The 26,751-nt window shown below is 41.7% G+C and overlaps 2 protein-coding genes across 5 annotated transcripts; both read left to right on the top strand.

Moving 5' to 3' along the window:
- Positions 1-16: 16 nt before the first annotated feature.
- LOC133385183 (carbonyl reductase [NADPH] 1-like) lies at positions 17-9,730 on the top strand. Its single transcript, XM_061627713.1, has 4 exons — positions 17-114; positions 1,973-2,263; positions 5,693-5,800; positions 8,177-9,730. Exons 2-4 carry the CDS (start codon positions 1,978-1,980, stop codon positions 8,611-8,613), a joined length of 831 nt encoding a protein of 276 aa, XP_061483697.1. The 5' UTR covers positions 17-114; positions 1,973-1,977; the 3' UTR covers positions 8,614-9,730.
- Positions 9,731-17,838: 8,108 nt separating this feature from the next.
- Positions 17,839-26,630, top strand: LOC133385181 (carbonyl reductase [NADPH] 1-like). 4 transcript variants are annotated; one of them, XM_061627709.1, is made up of 5 exons: positions 17,839-18,058; positions 19,475-19,663; positions 20,167-20,457; positions 21,440-21,547; positions 25,300-26,630. In XM_061627709.1, the coding sequence occupies exons 3-5, from the start codon at positions 20,172-20,174 to the stop codon at positions 25,734-25,736; spliced, it is 831 nt and encodes a 276-aa protein (XP_061483693.1). In that variant the 5' UTR covers positions 17,839-18,058; positions 19,475-19,663; positions 20,167-20,171; the 3' UTR covers positions 25,737-26,630. The 4 variants fall into 4 exon arrangements, with proteins under 4 accessions (XP_061483693.1, XP_061483689.1, XP_061483690.1 ...); XM_061627705.1 differs by having other exon boundaries at positions 20,129-20,457; XM_061627706.1 differs by having other exon boundaries at positions 20,113-20,457.
- Positions 26,631-26,751: the final 121 nt, after the last annotated feature.

Below are 26,751 nucleotides of genomic sequence, written 5' to 3'. Positions count from 1 at the left end.
AGAGAATCAACACACCTTTTCCTCTCCCGCAGTCGCAGCATTCTTCTGGCAAGCGCTGCTTAAGATATCCGCATCTCTTTGAACTTTCTCGTCAGATTGTGGGAGTTAGAGCAGGTTTGTTTAGGAATGTCTTGGTTCCTCCCTTCTCGCTTATCCTACAGTATAAGCTTTACTTTTCTAACCTGTAGCCATTGGACGGCGTCTTGCTTTTAAAGAATTTGGACTGCACCTTTTGCATGTTGTTGCTAGTCTTGCTGCGGACGCCTTTGAAGCATAATACACTGGGCGAGTAATAGCGACTAAGCGCGGTGTGTGGTTACTGGTAAAACTAAAAAAATGTACTGCCTTCAAGTCGATTCCGACTTATGGCGACCCTATGAATAGGGTTTTCATGAGGCTGAGAGACTGGCCCAAGGTGAGCTTCATGGCTAGGTGGGGATTCAAACCCTGGTCTCCCAGGTTGTCGTTCAACAACTTAACCACTACACCACACTGGCTCTCGGTAAACCTATGCACAAAAAGAGTGACCGGGAGTGGGAAGCTCTCTCTCTAACTATATATTGCTACTATAGATCGCTCCAGTGTAAGGATGTAACTGCATCGGTATCTGAAGCGGAGGATAGCGTAATGTTGGCTGCCTGGCACTGGACATTTGACCAATATGTTCTGCTCAGTTGAGCATTTTGTAGTCCTGCCATTGTTTCTTTTTGTTGGTGGTGATGTTCTAGCCCAGGGGTGTGGGACCTGTGAACCTCCAGAAGTTGTTGGATTACAACCCGTTACCCTTGTCTGTCTATAAGACATGCCCGCTGGGGCCCATGGGACTGCAACAATATACGGAGGCCTACTGGTTCCCTGCCCATGTTTTAGTCTCTTGTGACGTGTTAGGTACTGGCTTATATGTGTGCAATAAACTGAAGTTTCATTGATTCTGATCTTTTTTTCTGCTTGATTGGTTAACTGTTTTTGTTTCAAGTTCCATTCCTGGAAGATGTGTTTTTAATATTGATGAGTGCAAAGTGATAATTCTAGAAAACATGTTGCCAACCTTATATTTTCTGTATTATCTGGGCTCCTACGCCACAGTCCCCATGTACTGCACTTCCAACTCCTCCCCTGAAGACTGCATTTTTAACTGTTCTTTCCCCCTTTTTATTCTGCCTGTTAAGAGAGCCAGTGTGGTGTAGTGGTTAATGTGTTGGACTATGACCTGGGAGACCAGGGTTCGTAATCCCCACACAGCCATGAAGCTCACTGGGTGACCTTGGGCCAGTCACTGCCTCTCAGCCTCAGAGGAAGGCAATGCTAAACCACCTCTGAATACCGCTTACCATAAAAACCCTATTCATAGGGTCGCCATAAATTGGAATCAACTTGAAGGCAGTCCATTTCCATTTCATTCTGCCTGTTAGACTTACCTATTCTCATTTAGATTGTCCCAGTGTAAGGCTGTGGCTTCATCATCTAAACTGTAAGAGTGCTTGATGTTGGCTGCATGGGACTGAATATTTGACCAATAAATATTCTGTCAATGGTATGGCTAGATTGTGTTTTGGTTTATAACTACACTTCTATGACTTGCAATTCAGACAAGCAGCCTAGTGCCATAGCTGTCTTGCAGCGCAATACTTGTACTGGGAAGCAAGCCCCACAGAGTTCAGTGGGACTTAATTCCAGGTAGGTGTTACAGGATTGTATCCTTGGACTCTGCATAACTTCCAAAGTGGTAGACCAAGAGGTAGATTATTTTTAATCTTGCATTTCTGTGAAAAGAACCTCAAGCAGCTTACAAGGGGTGAATTATATTACTCAAATCGCACAAAATATAAAACAATCCATTAAATACTATTATTGTGAAACATTGTTGCATAGTGCCTCAGTTTATTTTATTTTATTGCAATAAACAGATTATTAATAATCTCCTTTTTGATATGGGGGTTCTTATTGAGCTATTTTGGAATTTGCTTGGCAGGGAGAATGTCTAGTACTCCAGTAGCTGTGGTGACTGGATCCAACAAAGGTATTGGGCTGGCCATTGTGCAGGCTCTATGCAAGCAGTTCACCGGGGATGTGTACCTGACAGCCCGGGACATCGAAAAGGGCAAGGCAGCAGTGGCAAAGTTGCAGGAAGAAGGGCTGAAGCCACTGTTTCATCAGCTGGACATCGCTGATCTGCAGAGTATTCGAACGCTTCGTGATTTCCTGAAGGAGAATTATGGAGGATTAAATGTACTAGTCAATAACGCAGGGATTGCTTTCAAAGGTAATATGGTGGGTGAGGCAGCTGTCTTAGAAACTTGAAAGCTACATACTGAATGTTGAATTTTACCATAAACAAGGAACATATACACTAGACTAGAGGTTCCCAAACTGTGGTACACGGACCACCAGTGACCCACAAGCTTCATTCGGGTGCTCCATGGCATGTTCGAATTAAATATTCTTATTGATTTTTAATTGTATATTTATGGCTTCTTTTATTTCTTATATTGTATTTTGATTTGAATTCTATGGAATGCAAATTGTAATACTATAAAATGCAATATAAGAAATAAAAGAAACAATAAAAATACAATTTAAAATTGTATAGCACCTAGCATGGTGCACTACCATTGGTGTATTAGGCAAAAAAATCAGCAATTTTCAGCAACAATCAGCAATTTTCAAGTGGTCCATGTGGGGGAAAAGATTGGGAACCACTACACTAGAGTGGTGGCAATACCTGCAATCAAGACTGCATCTCCAAAGATGGAGAATTACATTTTTTGAATGTTTGTTGGTGTTCTTCTTACTTTGCTTCTTTCCTGTTTTGTTTGCTTCTTTCATGTTTCTACATAGAATCTAACCGAGAAAATTATATTGCTCTCATTATTCATCCTAAAAATCTGTCACATTTTTTATTAATTTCAAAGCCTTTTTATTGATCAATGTCATATGATGGTGAAGACAATGTTTTGTGTTTCAAACTGGAGGTTATATTTTCTATTTTGGGTGTATTAACAGTTAAATCTGAAACTGAAACTTTGACGTAAAATTAGACTGATTACAACAGTTTATCTTGTGCAAACTGAGACACTCCTCACATGCACTGGAGACTATTCTGCAGAATAGTCAGTGCCATTATTTCACAATTGTTTTTGGAGGTTTTTTAGTGTAAATTTTGCAGTGTCGCTGTACTTCGCAGAAAAAGAAGCAAAAGAAAATGATTTACAATAGGAAACTTCACTAAAATTGCAAAGTAAATCAAACGTATTTAAAGTGACTAACTGAACTGTATCAACTGTCTTAGTATTTTTGCTTTCTCCCTGCTAAAACAAGATTGGCACAGCACGTGTCTTGTTTCTGTAACTTGGGCTGATCGCAGGTGTTGCCACTTGACACAGATTTCTAGGATGAATAATGAGAGGAATATAATTTTCTAGGTTAGATTCTCTGTAGAAACAGCAGTAACACAGAAAAGAAGCCAAGTAAGAAGAACACCAACAAACATACAAAAATGTAATTCTCCATCTTTGGAGATGGCAGGTGTTGCCACCACTCACCATATGCTCAGAGACACATGTTACCAAAATCTTCCAAGCTACACAGCAAGTGGATTGGACTGTGAAAGACCAACCCAAATGGTGTTTGCATTTTGACAAATTTGTAGGGCAGTCCAGTATCTCAGAGAGGAGTTCAGGTCTCCTGCTCCCCTGGTGCATTCACTATAGCTGCCCAGTTTCTCTGCTTTTTAAAGTTTGATAGAAATATCTGTTGGCTATAGGTAGGTTCTTAAACCGCAAGGGTTTTTTGCCTATTAGTGAATAGGCTGCTAGGAAGAATTGTCCAAACTAATGGGCAGAGCAATCCTAACCCCAGGTGGGCAGCAGTGGAGTGTGATGGAGTGAGACACATAGAATAGTAGAGTTGGAAGAGGCCTATAAAGCCATCGAGTTAAATGCAGGAATCCAGTTTAAAGCATACTCATCCACAGCGCTGACACACATGTTGGCTATGGTAGATGGTGAAAGGGGCAAGCAAAAAGCCTGAAGCAGGCATAGCAATCAGGTTTGATGCAATCATATGATGGGAGGGGGCCAACTCAGGATCCAGTGGATCCTGGGCCATTTCAGCTCCACCCCTGGAACTCCCAATTTATTTATTTATTATTAATAATAATGATTAGATTTATAACCCACTGTTCCTCCTAGTAGGAGCCCAGGGTGGCAAACAAAAGCACTAAAAACACACTAAAACATCATAAGAACAGCCTTTAAAACATATTAAAACAAAACATCATTAAAACCATGTTAAAACAAAACATCGTTAAAAACATATTAAAACAAAACATTGTTAAAAAAAGAAAAGCTTTAAAAACATTAAAAAGTAATTCCAACACAGATGCAGACTGGAATAAGATCTCTACTTAAAAAGCTTGTTGAAAGAGGAAGGTCTTCAATAGGCGCCCAAAAGATAACAGAGATAGCGCCTGTCTAATATTTAAGGGGAGGGAATTCCAAATGATAGGTGTTAGCCCTTCCTATGTTGTGTGGAGCAGACCTCGTGGTAAGATGGTATCTGCAGGAGGCCCTCATCTGCGGAGCGCAGTGATCGACTGGGTATATAAGGGCAAGATGGTCTTTCAGGTATCCTGGTCCCAAGCTGCATAGGGCTTCATACACCAAAACCAGCACCTTGAACTTAGTCCAGTAGCTAATAGGTAGCCAGTGCAATTCATTCAGCAGCGGGGTAACATGTTGGCAATATCCTGACTCAGTGAAAAGTCTCACTGCTGCATTGGCACCTTCCAGACCAACCTCAAGGGCAGCCCCACATAGAGCACATTACAGTAATCCAGCCTGGAGGTTACCGGTGCATGGACAACAGTGGTCAGGCTATCCCAGTCTAGAAACAGCCACAACTGTCTTACCAGCCGAAGCTGGTAAAAGGCACTCCTAGCCACTGAGGTCACCTGGGCCTCTAGCGACAAAGATGGATCCAGGAGCAGCCCCAGACTATGGGCCTGCTCTTTCAGGCTTTGAGGCTTTTTGTGAGCCACTTCTGGTGGGCAGGAGTCCCACCAGTGGTACTTTCAGTGAGTGGAATGGGGAGCTCCATGCTGGAAGAGTGATGCTAGTGTTAAATCCATGGATGGAGGGTGGCAGAACTGTTTTGGGCTGGTTGAAAAGAGACCCCTACCCCATCCAAACCATCACCTATGCTCCCAGTGTGTCAGATTGGGGGGGGCAGCGGTTGGATTGCAGCTTTTCTCACTTGGAATACACACCTTCATGAGATCTGTTGGGTTTGGCACTTTAGATTGTTTTAGATTCCATTTTTTAAAATTCATTTAAAGTCTCACTGAGTCATTTCGTAACAGTGAAGATTGGAAACTGTATTTTGGCATAACGTATGCCATTTGTTCTGCTTACAGATAAACCCTAGTTAGACATTGTTGTGTGATCATCTTTCCAGTTTACTTGTGGGTCGCATCTTTTTGATATGTTAATCTTAATGGTGCATCATATCTTTTGGTGCATCATAACTTTTCCTATAAATTATAGATTTGTTTTATAGATTTGTATTCCACTTTTTTAAAATAAACTTTGCTAACTGATAACCAAACTCGAATACAGGTTGTTTTTAACAAAGTTTGTTTGCACATTATCAGTTCTGATTTTTGCTTGCTTTCTCCCAACCATGTGGAAAAAAGTTGCCGATACAACTCCATTTGCTGTCCAAGCAGAAGTCACATTGCGAACAAACTTTTTTGCAACTAGGGATGTTTGCAGAGAGTTGCTGCCCCTGATGAAACGTAATGGTAAGTGCTCCACACTGGGCCAGGGGGGAAAGCACTTAGACTGTAATCCTATATAGTTTTAACTAATATCAAGGTCCATTGAACTCAATTGAACTTTCTTCTGAGTAGACATGCATGGACTTCCACTATTAATATCTGGAGGCTTGGCAGTGCCAGATCATAGAATAGTAGAGTTGGAAGGGGCCTATAAGGCCATCAAGTCCAACCCCCTGCACAATGCAGGAATCCAAATCAAAGCATTCCCAACAGATGGCTATTCAGCTGCCTCTTGAATGCCTCCAGTGTTGGAGAGCCCACTACCACTCTAGGTAATTGGTTACATTGTCGTATGGCTCTAACAGTTAGGAAGTTTTTCCTGATGTCCAATCGAAGTCTGACTTCTGTGTCCTGCACTCTGGGACGATTGAGAAGAGATCCCGGCCCTCCTCTGTGTGACAACCTTTCATGTACTTGAAGAGTGCTATCATATCTCCCCTCAGTCTTCTCTTCTGCAGGCTAAACATGCCCAGTTCTTTCAGTCTCTCCTCATAGGGCTTTGTTTGTAGTCCCCTGATCATCCTTGTTGCCCTCCTCTGAACCTGTTCCAGTTTGTCTGCATCCTTCTTGAAGTGCGGAGACCAGAAGATGAGGCCTAACCAGTGCTGAATAGAGGGGAACTAATACTTCACGCGATTTGGAAACTATACTTCTGTTAATGCAGCCTAATACAGCATTTGCCTTTTTTGCAGCCACATCACACTGTTGGCTCATATTCAGCTTGTGATCAACGACAATTCCAAGATCCTTCTCACATGTTGTATTGCTGAGCCAAGTATCCCCCATCTTATAACTGTGCATTTGGTTTCTTTTTCCTAAGTGTAGAACTTTGCATTTATCCCTGTTGAATTTCATTCTGTTGTTTTCAGTCCAATGCTCCAGTCTAGCAAGGTCCCTTTGAATTTTGTTTCTGTCTTCCACGGTATTAGCTATGCCCCCTAATTTTGTATCATCTGCAAATTTGATAAGCATGCTCTGTACCTCATCCAAGTAGTTAATAAAAATGTTGAAGAGCACTGGGCCCAAGACCGAGCCCTGTGGTACCCCACCCGTTACTTCTGCCCAGTTTGAGAAGGAACTGTTGATAAGCACTCTGAGTACAATTCTGTAGCCAACTGTGGATCCACCTGATAGTTGTTCCATCCAGCCCACATTTAGCTAGCTTGCTAATCAGAATATCATGGGGCACTTTGTCAAAAGCTTTGCTGAAGTCAAGATATATTATGTCCACAGAATTCCCACAGTCTACAAGGGAGGTTACCCAATCAAAAAATGAGATATTAGTTTGGCAGGATTTGTTCTTCATAAATCCATGTTGGCTCCTAGTAATCACTGCATTGTTTTCAAGGTGCTTACAGATTGACTGCTTCATAATCTGCTCCAGAGTTTTTCCAAGGATTGATGTTAGGCTGACTGGTCTGTAGTTCCCCGGTTCCTACTTTTTCCCTTTTTTGAAGATAGGGACAACATTAGCTCTCCTCCAGTTATCTGGCACTTCACCAGTCCTCCATGATTTTGTAAAGATAATAGACAGCGGTTCTGAGAGTTCTTCAGCCAGATCCTTCAGTACTCTAGGATGCAGTTTATCGGGCCCTGCCGATTTGAACTCGTTCAAAGTGAATAGGTATTCCATGACCATTTGTCTATCAATCTCAAGCTCCAACCCTGCCCCTTCTACTTCATGTTTCCCGGAAGGGTCACAGATCCTTTTTTGGGAGAAGACTGTGCCAAAGTAGGAATTGAGCACTTCTGCCTTTGCTTTGTCATCTGTTATCATTTTGCCGTCCTCATTGAGTAGCTGTGCCACCATTTCTTTTCTCTCTTTTACTATGGACATACCTGAAGAAAGCTTTTTTGTTGCTTTTAGCATCCCTCGCTAACCTCAGCTCATTTTCAGCTTTAGCCTTCCTGACACCATCCCTGCAATTCCATGATACCTGCTTGTAGTCTTCCAAAATACCACCATGCAACAATACTAGTAGCACTTATGTATCGGAATTTTAAATTTAGGAACAGTCTACTAAATTTTGGATTTAACTGGCAAAGAATTCAGGAGAACACTTTAGGGAAAAATGAAAAATGAAGTGCATTAATCAAAAATAAATATTGATCCATATTGATTCCCAACATCCCAATGTATTCTGATGTAAAGCTAGGGTTTCTTTAGATAAGTTTCATGTGATACACTGATTTCTTTCATCATAGATCAATATTATCAGGCCTTGCTATATGAAATATAGATTAATCATTGTTTTCATTGTATATTAAGAGTTATAGAGATAATTTATTTCAGATTCAACCCATTGTTGATTATGGAATTATTATTTCTTTTTGTCACAGGAAGGATAGTGAACATCTCCAGTGTCATGAGTGTCCGAGCACTTGCCAGGTGCAGCCAAGAGCTACAGCAGAAGTTTCGGAGTGACACAATCACCGAAGAGGAACTAGTGAAACTCATGGAAAAATTTGTAGAAGACAGCAAGAAGGGAGTGCATGAGAAGGAGGGTTGGCCAAATACTGCTTATGGGGTGTCCAAAACCGGAGTGACCGTTTTGTCCAGAATTCAAGCCAGGCTGCTGAATGAGACGAGGAAAGGCGATGGTATTCTCCTGAATGCCTGTTGCCCTGGGTGGGTCAGGACTGACATGGCAGGTCCTAAAGCCACCAAATCTCCAGATGAGGGAGCTGAGACTCCAGTTTATTTGGCCCTTTTACCCCTGGGTGCTGATGGCCCTCACGGCCAGTTTGTTAGCGAAAAGAAAGTACAAAAGTGGTAGCTGTTCAGTTCTGCTTCTGGATGTACACCTTGGAGATTCTACATACTTGGCTTGATCTAGCATTAATAATCCCAATGCAGAACTGGCCTTCTCCACTGGAATCTGCAGTAACAGTAAAGATGCCTTGTATAGCAATGGGAGAAAGTGATACATAACTGCATATATTGTCTGTTAAGATCCCTGCCCAGTCACCTGTTTGGGGTAGATGTATGAGTGTAGCACCTTGTGAGCAGACTTTTGTTATACATGCTCTTCTCTGGATTTAGGCAGGTATTCCAGCTGTCTTGAATGATACATGTTTTCATAATGTGGATTTGTAAATCACTTTGCAGTTTGAATTTTAAAATGTGTATACATTTGTTACGACTGCTCGGGTAACAAATCCCAGTTTAGTTCAAGTGGAATCAAGGAGGTGTAAGGCCCTGGAGCATTCTGGTCAGTAATTCCCACCCCACACCCCCTGTTGTGCATTCCTGAGGTACTGTGAAGGGACAGCACAAGGGCATCCTGTGAGCAACAAAAATAACCAAGAGACACTGAAATAAATGTTATCTTCTTCCTTGGCAGACTTCCCTCAAGCCCAGCAGACCTATCCCATTGTTCAAAGAAAGCATTAGAGGAAATCACTGAGTTTTCTCAGTGTCAGCTAGAAAAACACACACAAAATCACCTCATACCCAGACCCCTCCTTCTTCAAGGGAGTTGGAAGAGAAAAAGTGTCTTTAAAAGTCAAGGCTTGAGAGACCGGGGGGGGGGGATAATGGCAAACTGAGCTCCAACACATGTAACTATGCTCTCAAAGAACTGAACGTGGGACTGCAGGGACAGAACAGGCAGGGATTGTGTGTCTCTGCACAAGCCTTGAGGCAAACAGATTCCTTTCTGGTTTTGGGTCAGAGCTCCTTCACATCACTTCAGCTGTATTCCACTGTCCACTCCTGGGCCTAGGATAGGTAATCTACCTGTCACTCCTTATAGTAATAGGGTCCTCTGATCTCTTTAGTTTAAAGTCATGAATGGGTTAAGATATTAATGATTAATGCTGCCATGCACCCAGTAATTTTGTAATGCTAGTCTTCTCTTTTCTCTCAATAAAAGAAAGCTTTGCTTTAGTCTACTTTGGACCTGCATTTCTTGGATTATACACATGCCATTTAGGCACATTTCAGGGCAAAGCACTTGTTTTATGCCTAGCAAAAGATCCCCCTCCTCTCAAGGAGGTGTGTTTCATGGGACATGTGGGTGGCAGATTCACACACTCAGGTTCCCAAGGACACATGTTGTAACAACACCTTAGAGATTCTGCATACTTGGCTTGATCTAGCAATAATAATCCCAATGCAGAACTGGGCTTTTCCACAGGGATCTGCAGTAACAGTAAAGATGCCTTGTATAGCAATGGGAGAAAGTGATACATAACTGTATATATTGTCTGTTCAGATCCCTGCCCAGTCACCTGTTTGGGATAGCTGTATGAGTGTAGCACCTTGTCAGCAGCCTTTTGTTATACATGCTCTTCTCTGGATTTAGGCAGGTATTCCAACTATCTTGAATGATGCATGTTTTCATAATGTGGATTTGTAAATCACTTTGCAGTTTGAATTTTAAAATGTGTATACATTCTTTGTGCAAGCTGGTTTTCTTTAATGCATGAATCAAGCCATTGCAATTTTTACTGCAAATGTGAATATATGAAAACAAAATAAAAATGATGGTTTAACAAATAATATTGGGAAAAGGTACATGATGTCTTTATAAACTCAGAAATCATGACCTCCAGTTGTAGGACATATCCTTCAAGGTCAGGAAAACACAAAAGGTTCATTGTTATACCCTATTTGTTGAAAAATAAAAAGTGATTACTTTCTCTGTAAAAGGATCTTCTAACTCCTGTACAAATGAAATCCAAATTAATATTAATAGATCTTTCCATTTTTGAGTAGTAATTCTACCACAAAAAAGTGCATTTTTCTTGTGATAGAGTGATAATAAAACACATATTTACAAAGAAAATTATAATATGGCAGGGCCTGACCATATATACCTTTTGTTTTGGGGGTCTGCATGAAGGCAGAACAGTAGAGATGCATTCATTCTGCCAAGTTTTTTTTTAATTGCACAAATAATGTGTGAGAGAATTGTGTTTTTTAATCAGATATGTTGTTATAAATGCACAGCAGTTTCAATATCAATGAAGCACTGCCTAAGAGGAACATTCCATCTGCAGTGGTGAACCTTCCACCTCTGTGGCCTAGTATGCAGCATCTTAGCAAGATGATAGGTGAGTGGCACAGCTCCGCCACACCAGCTGCTGCCGCCTGCAGAGTCACTGCTATAGAATCGTAGAGTTGGAAGGGACCTATAGGGCCATCGAGTCCAACCCCCTGCTCAATGCAGGAATCGTTAAAGCATACCCAACAGGTGGCTGTCCAGCTGCCTCTTGAATGCCTCCAGTGCTGGAGAGCAACATCCACATGTTGGCGTGTGTGCGTTGTGTGAAACAGCATACATTACGTTGGAGTTAAGTTGAGCAAGAAACGTTTTCAGAGCATGTTAAGAGTCTTTATTGAAAGACATTAAGGCCAGAGGCTTAAGAGTAAATACATGTAGAGATTCTTCAGTCACCCCCCTTCTGGTACATCTCTCTCCATAGATAAACACAAACAACAGCCTCTCAGCTCAGAGGCATAATTCAGAAGAACAACAACACATAGACTCTGTTAGAACTTTCCCAGTTGCTATCAGATGGCTACCATAGCAACGGCCCTGGCAGTCCGTTCCCAGACAGGGCATAGACATAACTCCCCCTTAACCACAGTTACGTCTTCAAACTTGCAGGCTTCATGGAAAACAACTAGAGACAGTAATGCCTACTGGTCACCAGCCCAACAGTTTCCCCTTTTTCCATTAAGACTGCAAAATACACATGAAATACATCTCCATAATACATAGTCATACAGTCATACATTTCTACAATACCTCTTGCAATACATTTCAGTACATTGCATCATACATTTTCAGTTCAGTACAGTTCAAAAGTACATCTCAGTACAGTTCAAAAAACTTTATTCACTCAAACTTTGGTTCATTCCAAGCCTTGTCACCAGTTTGCCAAATTTCTCCTCACACAAAGGCTTGGTCATTATGTCAGCCACCATGTTGTTAGTGTCACAAAATGTTAGGTTAACAAACCCCTGCTGCACACAATCCCTTACGTGAAAGTATCTGACACTAATATGTTTTGTTCTCTTGGTATGAGCTTCTGATGTGGCTATCTTAATGCAGGTCTGATTGTCTTCATATACAGTAATCGGAAATTGCATATCAATGCCTATCTCCTGCATGAGCATTGCGAACCATTGTAGCTCATTACAGGCCTGTGATAGGGCCACATACTCGGCTTCTGCACTCGATGTTGCAACCACATTTTGTTTCTTGCTGCTCTAGTCAATGCATGACCCGTGCCACATCACAACTATGCCAGAGGTTGACTTACGACTGCTCAGCTCCCCTGCATGATCTGCATCCACAAAACATTCAAGACCTCCTGTCTTTGCTCCTGACAAAACCAGACTCTTTGTCTTCGTGCCTTTCAGATAACGCACTATCCTTTTAATCCCTTGCCAGTCAGCCTCTGAAGGATGCTCTACCTTCCGGCTTAAAATACTGACTGCATTACATATGTCTGGGCGAGACACCTTCACCAAATATTGCAATTTCCCTATTATGCGCCTGTACTTCTCAGGATCTGTACAAGGCGTCTCCTGCACATTCTGTTGGAAAGCCACAACCATTGGAGTCTTCACAACATTGCATTCTGTCATGTTGCATTCTTCCATGATCTGATTTATTTTACTTTCCTGACTCAATGTTATGCTTCCGTCTTCTGCACGCACAATATCTGTGCCTAAATAGTGTGTGACAGGCCCCAAATTCTTTGTGTCCACCTGCCTGCCCAGTTGCTCATTAAATTCTTGTTCCTCTTGCTGCTCATGATAAAAATACATGATGTCATCAACGTAAACTGCACAGAACGTGGTTTTCATCCCCTGTCTCTTTATATACACACATGTATCTGCCTTGCATCTTTGGAATCCCATTCCATGCAACACTCTGTCCAATTTCTCATTCCAGCAGCGTGCACTTTGCCGCAGTCCATATATTGATTTATGCAGTTTACACACGAACCCTTCCTTTGACACAGAACCCGGAGGCAGTTCCATATATATCTCCTCTCTTAAATCACCATGTAGGAATGCCGTCCCTATATCGTAGTGATTTACACTCATGTTCTGCATCGCTGCCAGCTTCAGCAGCACATGAATGGACTCATGTTTCACAACCGGGGCAAAAACAGCATCATAATCTGTCCCATGCTGCTGGGTGAATCCCTTGGCAACCAAACGTGCCCTGTACCTCTGTACTTCCCCGGAACTTGCTTTCTTCTTCTTAAACACCCATCTGCAACCTATGGCCTTTTTACCCATGGGTAACTTTACTAATGTCCATGTGCCATTCTTTTGCATGGCTTGTAATTCTTCCTGCATGGCCTGCTGCCATTTGTGCTGCTCTGCCTCAGGCATCAGCCTGATTGCTTGAAATGATGCTGGCTCTTCTAGTTCTCTGTGAACTTCCTCCATCTGGGCAGTGAATACCGACGGCATGCCTTTTACGGCTGTCTGTTTACAGCCCTGACCGTCATTCCCTTTCCGCCCCATTGAACTCAAGGCATCAGCACACTTCACACCCATGGACATTTTAAACTGTGAATCATTAAGGCTTCCTTGCATGCACACTTCATCTCCCCTCATTACAAAACATTGGTATTTGTGAAACAAAATTGAATAATTACAACTCACCAGTTTTCTAACTGATAAAATATTATGAGCCAATTCCGGAACAAACAAACAGTCTGACATTAGTCCAAGTTTGTCAAATTTCACCAGACCACGAGCTTCAACGGATTTCCGTGATCCATCAGCAAGTAAAACAAAGTCTTTCACTTCTTCTGAAACGTAAAACAAACGTCTGTCTTTAATTAATATATGGCTTGCTCCGCTGTCAACAATAAAGTTAATTTGTTCCAAGTCTTTAGACTTCTGTTTACAAACAAAGTTCACACTTCCCTGCTTCAAGCCTCCGTCCCTGGAGTTTCGCTTGATTGCACAATCTTTACGGAGATGCCCACGGGCCCCACAGGCAAAACAAGACTTCAGCCACTGCTGCTCCCGCTTGTTTTCCTGTCTGCTTTCGACAGCCTGCTCCGGTTCGGCACATTTCTCCTCCTTGCTTCTGACAGCCTCCATCAGCTCGGCTCTCTGCGCCTCCTGCCTCCGCTGCCATTCCTGGGACAAATCCTGCAACGCGTCCCACATCTGTTTAGCCGATGGCTCATCTCTCACACACATCAGTTGAGAATCCGATAGAGCCAAAGTAATAAATGCCTGCGCCCTCTGGTCTCGACGCTTCCAGGCCGCGGTCGGTACCGCCGGGGGGTTTTCCTTAATCACATCCCATAAATCTACTGTTATCAGCAAAGCCCGCATCCTCGGCTTCCAGCTGCCATAATTATTTTCATTAAGCCGTTCCATCGGCAAGCCTCCCCCAGACAGGTTTACAGCCATGTTGCTCACCTCCGTCTGGTTCAATCAATCAAGTTGCCCTCTGTGGAACTCCGTCTGCCGTTCAGACCAGCAACTTACTCCCGTGTAATGCGCTGTGGAGCGCAACCATCCTCTGCTACCACTGTTGGTGTGTGTGCGTTGTTGTGTGAAACAGCATACATTACGTTGGAGTTAAGTTGAGCAAGAAACGTCTTCAGAGCATGTTAAGAGTCTTTATTGAAAGACATTAAGGCCAGAGGCTTAAGAGTAAATACATGTAGAGATTCTTCAGTCACCGCCCTTCTGGTACATCTCTCTCCATAGATAAACACAAACGACAGCCTCTCAGCTCAGAGGCATAATTCAGAAGAACGACAACACATAGACTCTGTTAGAACTTTCCCAGTCGCTATCAGATGGCTACCATAGCAACGGCCCTGGCAGTCCGTTCCCAGACAGGGCATAGACATAACTCCCCCTTAACCACAGTTACGTCTTCAAACTTGCAGGCTTCATGGAAAACAACTAGAGACAGTAATGCCTACTGGTCACCAGCCCAACACCACATTCCATCTGTTTATGGCAGCAAGCAGATTAGGCCTGAGGTTGGCTGGTGACAGCTGTGAGTCTGGTTTGGGCTCCGTTGGATCCTGAGCTCCTCAGTCATTGGACATGGCTTTCGCTTTTAGGGATATTGCCAGTGGGTCACCTGTCCACATGTGCAGAAGGGGAAAGTCGACACTGACTGGGTAATGTGCCACTTCTTTGGTGGCTGCTAAGAGGTCAGCACGGCTGTCAGAAGTCAGTGGAGAGCTATCTCCATTCAGTCCAAACCCCTGACAGCCCAGCATAAGGGGAGTTTGGATTGCAGCCTATATCCCTTTCAACCAAAGGATTATAGAGCAGACTTTGTTTTTTACTTTGCAGCAGGAAGTCTTTACTGGGTTCATTGGAAAACCACAGTACTCATACAATATCAATAACTAGCTTAAGGAAATATAGAAATGTAATAAATCAGTAAAATAAATAAATGTAACTTAGTTAAAAAGAACTAATCATGCTTCAGCAAAATAGTTTTGCTACGTATACTAATATGCAGTGGAGGCTGCCCTTTAGGGCTAGTGGGGCACTGCCTCACCAACCTCAATCTGCCCTCTGCCAGTCTGCACCTACCTGCCTTCTTACTTAAGGCCAGGCCAGCCAGTGACTCCAACTGTCAGCTTCCTCCTCCTTGGTCTAAGTGTTGCCCTTATTGTTACAGGTGTACCTCTGAACCCCCTAATGTGTAATACCCACTAGAGGCCCAAACTGCACCCTAACAGCACAGCAGAACCTTTGCTACCATTAAAACCCATGCATTACTGTTATGCGTGTATGAATCCACCCACAACCCAAGAATGCCCACAAAAAGGTAAAATAATGGTTGGTTTTGAAAGGAAACAGGAAAAATAAAGCATTTTAATTGCAATAAAAATGTGAGCAGCTTCCAACTTAACACAGCCATTCATTCCTTAGATTTAAAGAGCATAAATGAACCCCTGTCCCTAATCACTTCCACGACTGCATGAATTCACACTGGAGAAATAAATAAAAAGCAATAGGGATATGTATAGCTATACCTTTCCTAAAGGAAATCAGGGCACAAGGTCGGGGTAAAGAATTATATGCTCGGTGAGCGTCAGTCTCTCTCTCCCTTCCACCCCCTCTCCCTGTGAATATTGCCACACGGTTAAGCATATGATTCATTCTTACCCCTTTCCCTGCCTGGTGTCCAAAGCTGCATGTTGAGATGATTTCGGGCAGCAATGTGAGGGGGTCAACAAGTTTGTTGGAGCCAGCACATACCATTGTACCCAAATCCTAACCTTACATGTATTTTGAGCTTGCATTGAATTGTGTGTAAATTGGGAGGGGGCATACAGGTGAGTGATCTGGTACATGAAAGAGTTTCCTTTGTCCTGTTTGTCTACCTGTATAAAGTTAAAGCTGTACCTGCAATCTCCAGAGTAAATGCATAGTAAATTAAAGCAACTTCTTGTGAGTTTCATTGACCTAAGCCCTACCTCATACATGAGCTATTGTTTCATTGAAAGGATTATTCATGAGGAAACCTGGACTTTGGAACCTTCCTTATTTTTTGTTAACTCTGTTAATGACTGCCTTCCTGATGTCAGCAAGCCAGTTCTGACCATCCTGTAGCTTGGGGTCAACAGGAGGGCTGTATCTCAGCAGTCTGTACTTTTCAGATTCTCACACCATGATCCAATAATATAAACCATAGAATAAAAACACCGTTTTATGCATATCACCTCACATTATAGAACTCAGCAGGGAGAGGATGGGGACAAAGCTAGAAAGTGTAGGCTCTGCCTGTCATTGGCTCTGGCACCACCTACTGTTCAGCTCCCTGCTTTCTGCCCCACCAGTCCCAATCAGCACCAGCACCTATTGCAAACAGCCATCACTTTTCCAAGTTCTAGTATAGTGCCACAACAGTACCATCCACACACAAGAAGGTAGTATCAGAGAACATGGAGAAACCCTGAAATTGGCAGAAGTACAAAATATATATTTTTGGGGTGGGGGAACCTCCCACGGGGACAACCAATGTGGACTGAGCATCCTCAGTGGGCACAAATGCCAATTGACAAGGGGGAAGGGGTTGGAATGGCGAGGCTGGAATCCTGAAGAGAAGCACTCCATAGTGCAACATTTTCTTGTAGATCCCACTTCTAGAATTTTATTTCTAAAATCCCATTCTCATTGGATGTATATTCTATAGGAGGAGTATCTTGGGTCCAAAATTTGGAAACAGTTGTTTTCCTTGTAGCTTCCATAACAGAATCCTTTCAAAACATTTTAAAATTTGTATATTTGTTTTTAATGTTTTTAATTGCTGTAAACCGAGCAGAGAGCTTCGGCTATGTGGTGGTATATAAATATAATAAATACATAAATAAATGAATAATGCTTCTTTTCTCTGAAATTACTGTGTAGCTAACACTTAGGACTTTGACCCCTTAGTATATCCTTTACACTTTTGGGACAGGTAGGTTACAAAGTGGAAGTGTTTATTCTTTTAACGGTATGAAACTTTTATTTTTTTAAAAAAAAAACAACCTCAAACATTATTCTTGCATGTAAGGCAAATACTGCAGCAGGAAATACTAAGAGAAAACTTTGCAAATGGAAAACTTCCCAACGCAAAGATTGTGCTAGATCTTAGCCATTATTTCATTGACAGCAAAAATGCTGAATCACTGTGAGTAAGGAAATTACCAGCAGACGCCTGCTACCAGGGACAGCCACTCCCCAATAACTAAAAACTCCCTTTCTGATAGGACCATTCAGAACCCATCTACTTTCTCTCCAGTCCCTGAAAGAGCTAAATATTTACCACACTCAAGCTTGGTCTAAGGTGGGCTGACTCAATAGAGAGGTCAAAGTTTTCACCATACTTACTTCCCATCTCCACAGATTTGCCTTCTAGCTCTGTAACTGCCCCCACCCCATCCTCACCTGCAACTAAAACATCCCTTAGTCCTTCATCTATTGCTGTTTGCTGCATCCCCCTGCATGACTCTTCCATACTGTTTACATAGCACCTGCTGTGGGTTATGTGCACTGCTTGGCCCTGGCATCTCACCAACCCCCATTTCCAGGATGCCACAATCATATTCCACTGAAATGGCACGGGGACTAAGTCCTGCAGAGTCTCCAGCATTGCACAACCCCTTAAAATCAATTTGGATGGACTTAAAACTGGGAGACATGAAGAGTGCAATCCTTCACATGTCTAATTCAGAAGCCCCATTGCCTTAGTGGGACTGACTTACTCTCAGGTAAGCATGTCTAAGATTACGGCCTAGCTGCTCTTTCATCATTTAAGCAAACAAATCCCAAGATAATAATAGCTTAGGGTGTAAGCTAATTTCTCCCAAAATGAAAGAGGATTTTTAAATTAATTTTGGTAACCCTCTTTTCCAGGCTAATTTGGTCATGCAGAATCTGAAAATCACTGTTACCAAGCCCTTTGAACTCAGTCGGATTTATTTCTGAGTAAACAGAGGGCTGGAAAAAAAGGCTGCTCCCTCCCTTTCTGGGATCATAAATGCAAACATAAAAGCTACTTTTATGTTTATATATGTGACTTACTCTTCTCTCATACACAGATACTCCTGAATGTGAATGGGAAATTTGTTACCTAAATTCAGGCTGTGTGCACACCAGAGCTTTAAGAACATGATTCTCTCTCTCTCTCTCTCTCTCTCTCTCTCACACACACACACACACACACACACTCTGGGAGCCCCTCACAGACCTACAATTCTCAGCACTCTTAACAAACTACGGTTCCCAGGCTTCTTGTGAGTGGAGGGGAAATGTGCTTTGAAGCTCTGGTGTGTACACAGCCTCAGATTCCTTTGTAAAAAGAAAGAAATGTAGGGCTCAGCTAGACGGTGGTTTAGTGTGTGTTTGGAGCTTGTCATATCCCCTTTTAATTTGCATGGTTCACATGACGTTACTGGCAAACAGAAACTTTAACACAGTTTTCCCCCTGTAAATCCATACTAACCCAATCCTCTGATAATACAAAAAAAAAGGAAAAAACGTCTTCATTCCATACCTCTAGTGCTTGCAAACACTGTGCTCTGATGCTTTTAGGTGGGTGTGTCAATCGTTCCCCTCTCCACGCCCACTCCCTCCTCCTCCCTTCGTTTATTTCATTTCCTGTGGGTTGACAAGTAACTGTTCTCCCCCTTTCTGCAAGCTTTCTTATATGTTGCTGCAAACGGTGCCTTATTTTTCTTTCCCCCCAACTTGTGCGCAAAAACATAGCACTGCTCAAACAAAGATTTGTATTTCAGCTGTATTGTACCAGTGAAAATATAAATAATGGCACTTCCAGGTTGTTGTTTTTAAATGAATTTAGCTGGTAGAACAAACTGAGCTTCCTTGGTTGCCAACTAACCAGAGGGACTGGAAATGTTAGAGGGTGTGGTCATTAGGAAACTGTGTGATTACTTCTTATCTTCAGTGTGAATAGAAAACACAGTGTTTGCAGCTGTCATTGAACCCTTGCTGTGGATGGTGCAAATAGAAAACAGAGGCAAAAACAGCATATTTAGTATGAAGTAATGCTCCCTATGTGGATAAGCCCACAGAGATAATACCCACAAGGAAAACAGGCAGCCACAGATTTAACTTTCTCTCTGCTCTTCAACTCTAGCATTCTTTTGTTTCAAATTCTCCTATAGGCTGCAAGGAAGGGATGTTCTAAGCCTGAGGCTCTTTAAAGCTGCCAGGAAAGGCGGGTCTCCAGGGATTCAGCCAGAGCAACTTTTGCACTGCAGAGAGCAAGCTCAGGGAAGGGAACAGAATCGACAATAGACGGTACACAGAATCAACTGCGTAAATTCTTATTCATTTTCTTTGAGTGAACCAAGGTATGTTTGGGCTCATTACTATTCTTCTATAAATTGCTTTTATTTTCAGAGTTTATGGCACCCGTTTATAGGTAAGGAAGAGCCATTAGGGACAGCCCACGGCATGGAGGCTTCAAAGCAACATGCCAAACCAGAGAAAAAATGTGTTTCTTCTGCTTTGTACTCAGGGTAAATATACCCACCCGGTTATTGCTGCATGTATCTGACAAAGAACGCTCTGGCAAAGAAAACCTTATGCCACAATACCTGTAATAGTCTTTAAGGTGCCACAAAACCATTGTATTTGCAGCAATAGATTAACATGGCTGCCTCTATGCAATTAGTCTAGCAGATGTTTCTGAAGTTCCACTGATGAGGGTATTATATTATTCCAGAGTAAGTGTTTTTGTGTAGCTTAACAATCATGTGATGTTCTAACTCCATACCAAAAAACGTGCTCATTAATGTAGTGGGTTTCTTCCCGAGGTGTCTTTTGTATCATCTGATTGGAATTCACTTGGCAGAGAGAATGTCTAGCACTCCAGTAGCCGTGGTGACTGGATCGAACAAAGGCATTGGGCTGGCCATTGTGCGGGCTCTTTGCAAACAGTTCACTGGGGACGTCTACCTGACAGCCCGAAATGTCAAGCAAGGGAAGGCAGCAGTGGCAAAACTGCAGGAGGAAGGTTTAAAACCGCTTTCCCACCAGCTGGACATAAATGATCTGCAGAGTATCCAAACCCTTTGTGATTTTTTGAAAGAGAACTACGGAGGACTAAATGTGCTAGTCAACAATGCAGGGATTGCTTTCAAAGGTAAAACTTTTCAGTTTCTGGAAAGAGACTATACAGGGATCAAGTTTGTCTGAAAAACATTATCCCAATCCCTGATGAGTGGGAAGTTGGACTCACTGCATTTACTTGGGGGAGGGGACTCATTCTGCACTTGATCAGGAAACCTTTGTCTATCTTATTTCATATATTCTTTGGCTGAGAACAGATGCTGAACTGAGCTCTAGTGCCTTATGGCCAAAACTAAGTACTGGGTAAAATGCTGGTTAAACAGCAGGACTTTTAACAGTATATCTTGGACATGGTTAAGTAAATATTTGCTGTGCCATTTATGACTTTGATAAGTACTGTTCCATCGTGTAATTCAAGGCAACTTCATACACTATTGTTTTCCAACACCAAAAATATATTAGTAGGAAAAATCATGACACCTGCATGTAGATAGTCCAGTGTAAACAATCATGCATGTGAGTATTCACTGCACGTACACATATGCAACATCACATCTTGAGTACTTCACATGAGTTTGATGTTTCTTAATACATGAAAAAAACTTTTGAGTGCAGCAAAGCATAATGTGTGAAGCTGCAAAACATACCTGACTAATGTTTGATACCAATGTAATTTGCCAGTAGAAACAAGAATTGGATTGGATAGACAAGCAATCAGTCAGAAAAGATACTGTGTGGTTGATTACTGGTTTGTTGCAGAAAACAGAGGCAGCTGCATTTTTGTCTGATCTTTCTCACTATATGATACATAACTGTCCTATGCAGGAAGTAAATAGATGAAAAATACAGGGTACCTGGTGGATAGGTGGCAAATTATTATTATTTGTTGATATTTCTAGCCTTCTCTTAACTTTCATGCTTGCACACAGACACCATGGATACGCAGACATAAAATTAACTGCACTTATCAACAAAGCAGATATAATTTCATGTTCTACAACAAAAAAATGAAAATGATTGCATCCATTTTTGTATTTTCATTTTTGTTTTCAAAGTGGATGACCCCACACCATTTCACACACAGGCAGAAGTGACTCTGAAAACAAACTTCTTTGCAACCAGAAATATTTGCAACAAGTTGTTACCACTCATTAAACCACAAGGTGAGCTCTGCATTATCCTGTAGTTGTTGTTGTTGTTATGTGCCTTCAAGTCGATTACGACTTATGGTGACCCTATGAATCAGCGACCTCCAAGAGCATCTGTCATGAACCACCCTGTTCAGATCTTGTAAGTTCAGGTCTGTGGCTTCTTTTATGGAATCAATCCATCTCCTGTTTGGTCTTCCTCTTTTTCTACTCCCTTCTGTTTTTCCCAGCATTATTGTCTTTTCTAGTGAATCTTGTCTTCTCATGATGTGTCCAAAGTATGATAACCTCAGTTTCATCATTTTAGCTTCTAGTGACAGTTCTGGTTTAATTTGTTCTAACACCCAATTATGTCTTTTTCGCAGTCCATGGTATGCGCAAAGGTCTCCTCCACCACCACATTTCAAATGAGTTAATTTTTCTCTTATCTGCCTTTTTCACTCTCCAACTTTCACATCCATACATAGAGATCAGGAATACCATGGTCTGAATGATCCTGACTTTAGTGTTCAATGATACATCTTTGCATTTGAGGACCTTTTCTAGTTCTCTCACAGCTGCCCTCCCCAGTCCTAGCCTTCTTCTGATTTCTTGACTATTGTCTCCATTTTGGTTAATGACTGTGCTGAGGTATTGATCATCCTTGACAAGTTCAATGTCCTCATTGTCAACTGTAAAGTTACATAAATCTTCTGTTGTCATTACTTTAGTCTTTAGCTGAACGTCAAACTGTAGTCCTGCTTTTGTGCTTTCCTCTTTAACTTTCATCAGCATTCGTTTCAAATAATTACTGGTTTCTGCTAAGAGTATGGTATCATATCCTGTAGTAATGAAGGGTAAGTATATGCTGTAATCAACTAAATAAATAAATAAATGAGGCAGGCAGTGGTACATGTGGGGAAGTTTTAAAATAATAATAATAAATTTGTATATCCATGTGATTATACAGCCACGAGAGAATTTCACCTTGTGGTTTTTCCCATAACAGTGTTGCAAGAAAACCTGCACTTGGCTGAATATTCTCTTCTCTTAAAGATACAGAATCATTCTCAGGCCCTGAGCCTGGCAACCCTAGATCAAACCCACCCTCCCTTCTCCCTCCTATCCCCTCCCTCTTGCCCCTTCCTTCCCCCTTCCTTTGCCCCACCCTCCCCATCCCCTTCCAATTCCCTCCTTCCCCTTCCTACTCCTCCCCCTCCCCTTCCTCCTCCCCATGGTCAGTTTTACCTATCTTAAGCATTATTGCACGGAAGTAAATACCACTGAGCTCTATAAGCATGCAAATGATCAAACCTGCCCCCCCTTCCTTTGCCCCCCTTCAGTATGCTCCTTCCCTTGCCTCCTCCCCCATGGTCAGTTTTTCCTATTCTAACCATGATTGCATAGGAGTAAATGCCATTGAACTCAATAAACATGCAAATGATCAGAACTGCTTTCCCCCTCCTTTCCCTCTCCTCTCCCTTCCTCCTCCCCCCTTTCTTCTTCCTCCTCCCCTGCCCACTCCAGCCCTCCCCCCTCCCCCCTGTCAGTTTTACCTATCCTAAGCATGATTGCACAGGAGTAAATCACACTGAACTCAATAAACATGCAAATGATCAAACCTGTCCTCCTCCTCCCCTCTCCCTCCTGCCTGCTCCCATCCCAGTGCCCCCCTCTGCCTTTCCTCCCCTCCCTCCTCCTCTTCCTCCTCTTCTTCCTGCTGTTCCCCCCATCCCCTGTGGTCAGTTTCACCTATCCTAAGCATGATTGCAGGGGGATAAATCACACTGAACTCAATAAGCATGCAAATGATCAATCCATTCTCAGCAAGCTTGCACAGGATCCCATTTCTTACCTCCTGGATTAAAAAGCAGGGAAATTCACTAACAGGCAAAAAACCTTGCGGTTTAAGAATGTACCTATAGCCCACAGATATTTATATCAAACTTTAAAAAGCAGGGAAATTGGGCAGCTATAGTGAATGCCCAAGGGGAGCAGGAGACCTGAACTCCTCTCTGAGATATTGGACTGCCCTACAAATTTGTCAAAATGCAAACACCATTTGGGTTGGTTTTTCACAGTCCAATCCACTTCCTGTGTAGCTTGGAAGAATTTGGTAAAATGTGCCTCTGAGCATATGGTGAGTGGTGGCAACACCTGCACTCAGCCCAAATAATAGAAAGAAGACATGTGCTGTGCTGATCTTGTTTTAGCCGGGGAGGAAGCAACATAATTAAGACAGTTGATATAGTTCAGATGGTCACTTTGAATATGTCTGATTTCCTTTGCAATTTTAGTGAACTTTCCTATAGGAAATCATTTTCTTTTGTTTCTATTTCTGTGAATATGTGAAGTACAGCAACTCTTTGCAAAATTTATACTAAAAAAACTCCAAACATAATTGTGGAATAATGGCACTGACTTCTGCAGAATATTCTCCAGTGGACCTCAGGAGTGTCTCAATTTGCACAAGATAAAACAGTGGGAGGTGAAATATATTCTAACAAAATTCTAGGTGTGCTCTATGTTTTTAATTGACTGTGCCCACCTTGCCTTAAATGAAGTGGTTTAAACATAGCAGGCTGAAAACATGCATCCTCTTTTTTCCAACAGCTAGAGTCATTGCTGAAGTAGCAACATATTGTAATCAGTCTGGTTTTACATAAAACTGCAGTTTCAGATTCAATTGTTAATGCACTCAAAATAGAAATAGAACATAACCAACAATTTGAAATACAATAAAAAGGTGTTGAAATTAATAAAAATAAATTTGACACAGATTTCTAGGATGAATAATGAGGGGGGAAATTTTCCAGTTTAGATTCTATGTAGAAACATTAGTAACACAGGAAAGAAGCAAAGTAAGAACACCAACAAACATACAAAGATATAATTCTCCATCTTTGGAGATGGCACGTTACCAAATTCTTCCAAGCTACACAGCAAGTGGATTGGACTGTGAAAGACCAACCCAAATGGTGTTTGTATTTTTACAAATGTGTAGGGCAGTACAATATCTCAGACAGGAGGTCAGGTCTCCTGCTCCCCTGGTGCATTCACTATAGCTGCCCAATTTCCCTGCTTTTTAAAATTTGATAGATATATCTGTGCGCTATAGGTACATTCTTAAACCGCAAGGTTTTTTGCCTATTAGTGAATAATGCTTACATTCTATCTACAAAAGTAAATCAGTGAGAACAACCTATAAGCTACCCAATATCATTCATTCTTCAGATTTCATTATTCAGATTAATTTTATAGTATGAATTAAAATACCAAACAGCACCAAATACAGTAAAGTATACTAAAATAATGTAAATATAATGAAGTACAGTATAGTCCAAGCTTATGAATACAGTGATTAGCAATAATAATCATGAACACTATTTTAAAATTTGAATGAACTGCAACAATTAATATCTAATCCATCTCTGTTTTTCATAAAGTTTATAAATAATGCTGTCATTATTCAAAAATATCTGCCACCCTGTGACTGAATGTGCTCTTAGCACTTTTCCATTTCTGCAATATTCCAAATTTTAACAAATGACAGTGTTAATCCAAGTTTTTGCAGGTTTCACAGGGAAGGGCTGTAGTTCAGTGGTATAGCATCTGCTTTGCACATAGAGGGCCCTGGGTTCAATCCCTGGCATCTTCATGTAGGGCTAGACCCATTGAAAATAATGGACATGACTAACTGAGGTCTGCTCAGTGGGCCTACTCTGAGTATAACTTAGTTGGATTTAACCCATTGTTGATTATGGAATTATTATTTCTTTTTGTCACAGGAAGGATAGTGAACATCTCCAGTGTCATGAGTGTCCGAGCACTTGCCAGGTGCAGCCAAGAGCTACAGCAGAAGTTTCGGAGTGACACAATCACCGAAGAGGAACTAGTGAAACTCATGGAAAAATTTGTAGAAGACAGCAAGAAGGGAGTGCATGAGAAGGAGGGTTGGCCAAATACCGCTTATGGGGTGTCCAAAACCGGAGTGACCGTTTTGTCCAGAATTCAAGCCAGGCTGCTGAATGAGACAAGGAAAGGCGATGGTATTCTCCTGAATGCCTGTTGCCCTGGGTGGGTCAGGACTGACATGGCAGGTCCTAAAGCCACCAAATCTCCAGATGAGGGAGCTGAGACTCCAGTTCATTTGGCCCTTTTACCCCCAAGTGCTGATGGCCCTCACGGCCAGTTTGTTAGTGAGAAAACTGTTCAATGTTGGTAAGCATCTGCATGTGCCCAAGATAACTGGATTTTATCTGCCATATTGCAGCTGGCTCGGAATGTGGTATGTTCTTGGTAACAAAAGGCTGGATGGAGTTTGTTTAAAAATAAAACTCTCCCTGTTGCTCAGTGGTCAGTTACAATCCCAATAGAATTTTAAGCACCTGGTACTCTGGACCACTTCAGCACCCTCTTTTCCTGGTGCCACACCCACTCTTTTTCTTTTCATATCTGTAAGGCTACGTTCATCACTTAGTGTTGTTGTTGTTGTTTAAAGAGATGCTAAGGGTTTAAATCTCACCATTCAATGGAGAGAATCAATGATTTTTCTACAACTTTTTTTATTTCAGAAAGCTTACCCAGACATATACTTTAATTATCAATGTTTATTTTAAAATTTATTTATAAATTTATATCCCACCTTTCCTCAAGGTGTCATAGAAATAGTTCTCCCCATCCCTATTTTATCCTCACAACAACCCTGTGAGGTAGCTTAAATTGAGAGATAGTGACGAGCCCAAGGTTACCTAGTGAGCTTCATAGCCGAGTGGAGATTTGAATGCTAGAGGTTTAAATCTCTGACATTCATAGGGACAGTCAATGTGGAGGAAAATGCAGGTATAGCTAACACAGTTTTTTAAAAAGAAAGATACTTACCACTTGAGTTCTTATACTGAAAAACTGCCGTTGGAAAAAATACTGTTAAAACAATGCCCTACAATTAACCTCCTAATTCCTACTATTGTGTTACATCCCACCTGTAAAAAAGAAAAAGCAGGGCAAAACAGCTTCCTTTTCATTTTTGTATATCTCTATTTCTTATACGGGTAAGAAAATCAACAGAAGAAGAAATTGAATGCCTTATACTGACTTGGCTAATCTATTCTATAAACGTAGCTATGAATCAAGTAAAGAATTTTTTTCACAAACCTTTGTGAGATTTGAACAAATTTTGTACATTATAATGACCTATTTACTTGGGACGACTTAACATCATGATGAAATCATTATCTTTC

Source organism: Rhineura floridana, chromosome 5 (assembly GCF_030035675.1).
Source record: "Rhineura floridana isolate rRhiFlo1 chromosome 5, rRhiFlo1.hap2, whole genome shotgun sequence".
NCBI classification, from domain to species: Eukaryota; Metazoa; Chordata; class Lepidosauria; order Squamata; family Rhineuridae; genus Rhineura; species Rhineura floridana.
Note: the sequence above shows the minus strand (reverse complement) of the source record. Positions and strands in the feature narration are given on the sequence as shown.

Bases quoted from the DNA above. Each gene is read 5' to 3' on its own strand.
- LOC133385183 (XM_061627713.1), top strand. From the start codon at position 1,978: ATGTCTAGTACTCCAGTAGCTGTGGTGACTGGATCCAACAAAGGTATT. The intron at 2,264-5,692 runs GTAATATGGTGG...TGTGGAAAAAAG, and splicing joins CGCAGGGATTGCTTTCAAAG to TTGCCGATACAACTCCATTT. The intron at 5,801-8,176 runs GTAAGTGCTCCA...TTTTTGTCACAG, and splicing joins GCCCCTGATGAAACGTAATG to GAAGGATAGTGAACATCTCC.
- LOC133385181 (XM_061627709.1), top strand. From the start codon at position 20,172: ATGTCTAGCACTCCAGTAGCCGTGGTGACTGGATCGAACAAAGGCATT. The intron at 20,458-21,439 runs GTAAAACTTTTC...TTGTTTTCAAAG, and splicing joins TGCAGGGATTGCTTTCAAAG to TGGATGACCCCACACCATTT. The intron at 21,548-25,299 runs GTGAGCTCTGCA...TTTTTGTCACAG, and splicing joins ACCACTCATTAAACCACAAG to GAAGGATAGTGAACATCTCC.